The 6,000-nt window shown below is 48.9% G+C and overlaps 1 protein-coding gene across 5 annotated transcripts in view; it reads left to right on the top strand.

Annotated features, from left to right (window-relative positions):
- The first annotated feature begins 1,406 nt into the window (after positions 1-1,406).
- Positions 1,407-6,000, top strand: part of RFX3 (regulatory factor X3) — a 285,682-nt gene continuing 281,088 nt past the window's right edge. For 3 of the 5 annotated variants that reach the window (XM_032308679.1, XM_032308677.1, XM_032308673.1), the window contains exon 1: positions 1,541-1,562. Coding sequence is in view for 1 of the 5 variants with exons in the window: in XM_032308674.1 (XP_032164565.1) it covers positions 1,822-1,930 (109 nt within the window). In the remaining 4 variants the exon portion in view is untranslated. Of the gene's footprint in view, positions 1,931-6,000 lie in introns of all 5 variants that reach the window. The other 2 variants (XM_032308683.1, XM_032308674.1) reach the window with 2 other exon arrangements.

Genomic DNA, 6,000 nt, shown 5'->3' with positions numbered 1-6,000 from the left:
TGCCTGCAGGACAGCTGCGTGCAGGGGATTGGACCGGGAGGCCGGCCGCGGGCGCTCGGGGCGGCGGGGCTCGGGAGCCGGGTGTGTGCTGACAGCATCCGCCCCCGAGGAAGCCATTCGTCCGCCCAGCCGGAAACACAGACGCCGCAGGTTGTCAATAGGGCCGAGGGCGAGGCAGGGAGTAGGAGAGCGGGCTGAGCTCGGGTGCCCCGGTCCGGCCGACTTTCACGACGGCCGAGCAGCTCACTTCGGGTTGGGGGGGCAGAAAGGAACCGGGTGCGACCCCGGCAGGTGGGAACGACCCCGCCCCGCAGCGCTTCCGCCCAGGGGGGCCGCCATGCACTCGCTCGTCCTCCCGCGAGGACGGCCGCCCGCCCCGCGGGCAGGGAGGGAGCACCTCGCCTCTCGCTCCCGAGCGGGGGCCGGACGGGCTCGGCCCCGGCCGCCCGCGCGCCACGCCGCGGCCGGACAGCGGGAGGCGACGCGCGGCCTCCACACGCCCGGGGCTCGCCTGCTCTAAGATGGCGGCGGAGGCAGCTCGCTCCCACCCCCGCCGCCCGCGCTCCTCCGAGTCGGGGCCGCAGGAGGCGGGAGCGGGCCGGAGCGCCGCGGGCAGCAGGGCGCAGGCGGCTCGGGCGCTCCAGTCCGGCGCGGGCCCCGGAGCTCTGAAGCGCCCAGGCATGCTGGAAGGCAGACAGCGGATGCAAGTGGGAACACCGCCGGCACCTCAGAAACGAAGAAGGAAAAAAAAAAAAAAAAAAAGGGGAAAAGAAGGGGGGGAAGAGCAGAGCGGCGGCACATCCGGGACCCTCCGCCCGCCCCGCCCCGGAAATGACGTTCCAGGCCAGGAGCGGGGGAGGAGACCGCTCTTCAAAGCGGCTTCTTTGCCCGCCGGAGTTGGTCTCCCAGAAAGTGTCTGGAATCGCCCTCCACGCCCCCTCTCCCGGGTTCCGCGTTACCCTCTCGCGGCTCTGCGGCTGCTGTGCGCAGAGCTGGCTGCCGGGCCTGGCGGCTCTCGCCTCGCGGAAAGTACCCCTCGCACCACGCCCCTGCAGCCCCCCTGCTGCCTCGTCAGCGCGAGGAGTAAGCGCACCGCCGAGAGGCCTCTGGGGTGACCTCAGCCCCCGCCAGACCCCCGCGCAGCTCTTCGGAGCCCGTCCTCGGAACCCCGCCTCGCGCTCCCCGCGTCCCGGCTCCCCCTCCCCCCCCCCCGCCCCGCGCCGGCCACCGGGGCCCGGGCCCGGGGCTGTCCGTCACGGCGCCGAGCCCGCCCCTTCCGGCGGCTCGCCGGGCCCGCCTCCTCCCCTCTTCCCTCCCCACCCCTCCCCGTGCGAGTGTCTCCCTCTCCCTCTCGCTCCCTCTCTCTCTCCCTCTCTCTCTCTTTTGTGAGTTATAGCAACCGTTGCCTTGTGAATCAAGCGCCATAGTCACCGTAGTCCTGGCGACTGTTACCCATCAACAACAACTACTCCTCTCCTCCTCCTCCTCCTCTTCCTCCTCCTCCTCCCCACCACCACCATCTCCATCACCCACCAACAACACCACAATAATCCACAGCCAAGGTGAATATTCTTCGGTCTCTACATGTGTGTGGGAGCGTGTGGCTGCGTGGGAACGCGTGTGTCCGTGCGTGTGTGTGTCCGTGCGCGCGAGCCGAGTGTGGCCGTGCGGGGGTCTCACTCCTGACCCCGGGGCCGGCCGCGCCGCCGCCGCCGCCGAGGGGCTCCGCGCCCCGGCGTTTACAATGGACCGAGCGCGCCGCGGCCGGCTCGGGGGTGTGGGCGCCGCGCCGCCCCGGCCCTCGGCGGCCGCGCGTCAGGGATGGAGCGGGAGCGCCGGAGGCTGCGAGCCGAGCGGGAGCGGGAGCCCCGGCGCCCCGGCGCGGATGCCGGAGCTCTCCCCGAGGTCTGGCTCCGAGCAGGAGGGTCAGGTGAAGGCAGAGGCTGGCTGGCTTTCTTCCTTTAACGCTCCGCTTTCCCCGCGCTGCCGGCTTCCTGCTTCTCTCCAAAGCGAGACCGACGGCAGCGTGCCGGGGGGACCCGAGAGGTGGTGTGTTGTTGTTGTTGTTGTTGTTGTTGTGCACTTGTGGGGCCTTGGTACGGGTTTTGTTATTTTTATCCTCGTACAACGGGGAACTTTTCCCACCGCCTGTTCCCTTCCTTTTGGCCCCTCTCGGCCGTGTGCTAAATGGGCTGCTCTGCTTTTGCCATCCTCCGCTGCACGGGTTCTTTTTTTTTCTTTTAAAACTGTGTTTTCTTTGTGCTGCAAACAGTCTTAATATCCATTCAGCACTCTTCCCTCCCCCCCTCTTCTCCCCCCACACCCCTTGCACACACATTGAAACCAGGGGCCTCTCCGCTGGGCTCTTCGCTGCCCTGGGAAAGAGATTTTTAAAACAAGTCTCTCTCCTCTCTCTCTCTCTCTCTCTCTCTTTTTTGGGGTGTGTGTGTGTGTGTGTGTGTGTGCGCGTGTGTGTGCGTGTGTGCGCGCGCGTGTGTGCTTGTGATTTAAACCAGATGCAGGGCATCTGTGGTACTTGGGTTAGTAGTTATTGACAGTGCTTTATCCTTCATGTGGAGATGGGAGGGGTGGCCGTGAGGTTCCATTTCACTCGGACGAACCTCCTTGCCCACAGTGGAGTGTTAACAGTTTTCATTGTGGTTAGGAGACGGTGTGTGGGATAAATAGGGAAAAGGGCATCAGGGAGCTTCGTGAGAACTCCGTTTACAATGTTATTTGTGACAGTGGTACTTTAAAGACTGCTGTTTTATCCCCCCCCTCGTCTTCTCTGTTCGTTTTCCTTTGAGAGTTGAAATTGAAGTCAAGTTGTTCATAAAGAATGTATGAAGCTTCTCAACTTGAAACGTGTGTATATTTCACTTTCTTTGTGGTTGTCAAGATCTAGGCATCTGTGTACTTAACCTATTCTTTTTTGTTTACTTTTGGGTTTCTTTGGACAGTGACTTCAAGCTGCTGAGGAGGGAGAACTTTTTTTCTTTTTTAGTCTGTCTTTTAAAAATCTGTTTCTCTGTAGATTTTGAATACTTATCAGCCCTCCAGTAGTAGGGCTCTTGGCTAGAGGTAACCCAGTTTTACAGATCCTGTAAATTTGTTCCGTCTTTCTGCCTAACGTTTAATTAGTAGCTTATTGGTAAAGAGTTTGATAATGAATGTGTGCTAAAACAGATACAGTGTGCTGTTATATTTGCACACATTGAAGTTTCCAATTTGGAATTTTAAAATACGTATTTAAACAGTCTTCCTTCCCACAGCAAACACATATTGATTTACCTAACAGAGCAGCCTGTGAATAATGTGACAGTATTAATTATTCTTGAGATTGTCAATGAGCAGGTTGGGTAATTGTAACGCCATTAAGGCTAATACTTTGTAAAATAAGAGTTGGGGTTTTCAAAAAACTTCTCCTCTTTCAATTCATTGCCTTGTGATTGCTGTTTTAACTGAGGATGGAAGAAGTCTTTCTCAGAGAACTCAAATTTCTTTATATTCATTCCCCAACCAGGGTTCCATGCAAATCTCTAATACTAACTTGTATTTTTTTTTTCTTCCTGTTCAGATGAGTGTCAAATGCCTGAACACTTTTGGATGGTGAAGCTCGTGGGTCCTATATACTGTCTCTGAAGTTAATAGGAGTTTTGCTGTCTTGAGACAGTTTTAGACCTTATGCCATTTACATAGTACGTTTTCAGCTGAGTGGATTATATGCTTTAATGTTATGGTTTAATATTTTTATTTGCAGTGTCCAGGAACTTTTTTGAGGCAATTCACTCATTACAGTTATCTCAAGTTTTCCATAATTTAGATTTTTCAGTCACAAGTTGATCTGAGAGCAGAACTTAAATTGAATTCTATTATCCATTTTTAAAAGCACATAGGTGGTATAAAAGTTGCTTTGTAAAAGAGGTGTTTTGGGCTCAAGTATGTCTGTGTTATTCGTATGGATTGAGTAAATAGTCCCTAGAGATACTAAGCTGATGATAAATTTTAAAATTTAACACAAGGATGAATACTTAGCATTTAGTTTCTTCTTTCTGTGGTATTTTTCCTAGTGAGAACTATATTTTGTATTGGCATTCTCCTGTGTTCTCAGTTTTTAGACCAATTAAAATCTGTGAAAGTGACCGTGCCTTAAAATGAAAGGTATTAAGTAGGAATTACTTATAACTTGTATTGAATAGCTCAGTGTCAGCGATTCATTGCATGTCCTAATGCCTATCTCAAGCTTTTGAGATTGCTTTGCCTATGAATTTCATTAAATGTTGTAGGCATATTTATGTAGTACATTTACATGCATAAGATAGTAAACTAAAATGCATTCCTAAAGTGCATCATTCCACAATGTTTTCATTATATGTGGTAGTTATGCCTAATTTAAAAAAGAGCAGTATTCTTCTAGTATTCAGATAATCCTGTATTCAGGTACTCAAAGGGTTTATTTATAGTTTATACATTTAACATCCTGGTACCCTAAAAAAATTCAGTGTGGTTAACTTTTTGCCATTAAAAAATTAGCAGTTAAATAAATGAGTGAATCATTGGTCAAGATAGATTCAGTGCACTATGTAAATGATGATAAGTTACTTTTTGGTAACAGTGTTGATTCTTGAGAAAGCTGATGTTCTGAGAGATTTTCTCTAAACTTCTATCTGAAGAGATTAGCAGATGGAGTATGATATTTGCTCTTCAAATTTTTAAAGTGTAAGTGGGTGTGTTTATTTTTTAAAAGATTTTATTTATTTATTTGAGAGAGAAGGAGAGCATGAGAGGGGGAAGGGCAGAGGAAGAAGCAGACTCCCCGCTGAGTAGGGAGCCCTCTGCAGGGCTGGATCCTGGGACTTCAGGATCATGGGCAGTTGCCCAACTAACTGAGCCACCCAGGCGCGTTGTGTGTGTGTGTGTGTGTGTGTGTGTGTGTGTGTGTGTGTGTGTATTTAAAAGGGTGAATGTAGCATCATACTATGAGAAGAGTTTAAAAAAAAAAAATCTTTCCTAAACAGACTAATGGAAGTGTTACTTTGTTCTTGGCATATAGAGTCAGATTGTGTTACAAGAAACAAGAATATCAAAGAAGAAAGCTTTTAAATTGTGAAGAGTCTTCAAGGAAGTAAACCTTTAAATTAAAATAAGTCTGCTAGTTGTTTGTTTTTATGCTGAACATTAGAAAAAAAGGCTCTATTTCCTTTTACTTAAAAAACAAGACAACTTAGTTTCCCTAATGGAATCATTTGCCTTTAACTCTTGGGTATAGATTCCCAGTGGCCATGGCAAAACAGATTTTAAATTCCTCTCTGTTCACAGGTGCATAGTGTTCCCATATTTTGGAAATCCGAGATTAAATGGATTTGGCTAAATCTAGCTTGTTAGGGACAGATGGCTGCTTTAAACAGGTGTCACTTTCATTTCTAGTGTATTGTGTTGGGACCTCCAGTGGTTCACAAAGGGGCTGACTGAAGCAGGTGGCATCCTTCGCTTTTGTCCTTAGTAAAATATACTTTTGGAGTTAGTTATTTTCCTGGGACCTTTTTCTTTAAGTAGAAATTTTGAACTGTTCAAATTAAGATTCATAATTTAATATAACTTATTTCTGATTATCATTTTATTTTCAAGTTGTATAAGTTGCACACCCTTTCACAAAACACTTAAAAATTCTTAGAAGTAATGGTAAATTCCCTTTGAATCAGAAAAAGTACTCCTGAGCACTTACACGATCAATTAAAATTATCTGCAGCAAAAAGCCAAGGCAGATTTAAATAAAGTGAAATTTGGTTAACATGACAGGCCATGCCATCCTTAAAGAATTTTTTTGACAACATTATTATAATTTGAATGAAAAGTGTTGGAAGCCAGTATTGTTTTTGTTTGTTCACTATTTTAAATATTTTCAAACTAAAACATTTTCCTAACCTACTTCAGTTGTTACTATAGCATTTTTAGTGGTCTTTTTAAGTGAAAATTGTTTTTAAGTGTTAACGTTTGAAA

This window comes from Mustela erminea, chromosome 12 (genome assembly GCF_009829155.1).
Source record: "Mustela erminea isolate mMusErm1 chromosome 12, mMusErm1.Pri, whole genome shotgun sequence".
In the NCBI taxonomy this organism is placed as follows: Eukaryota; Metazoa; Chordata; class Mammalia; order Carnivora; family Mustelidae; genus Mustela; species Mustela erminea.
The sequence above is the reverse complement of the archived record's forward strand: the minus strand, read 5'-3'. Positions and strand labels throughout refer to the sequence as shown.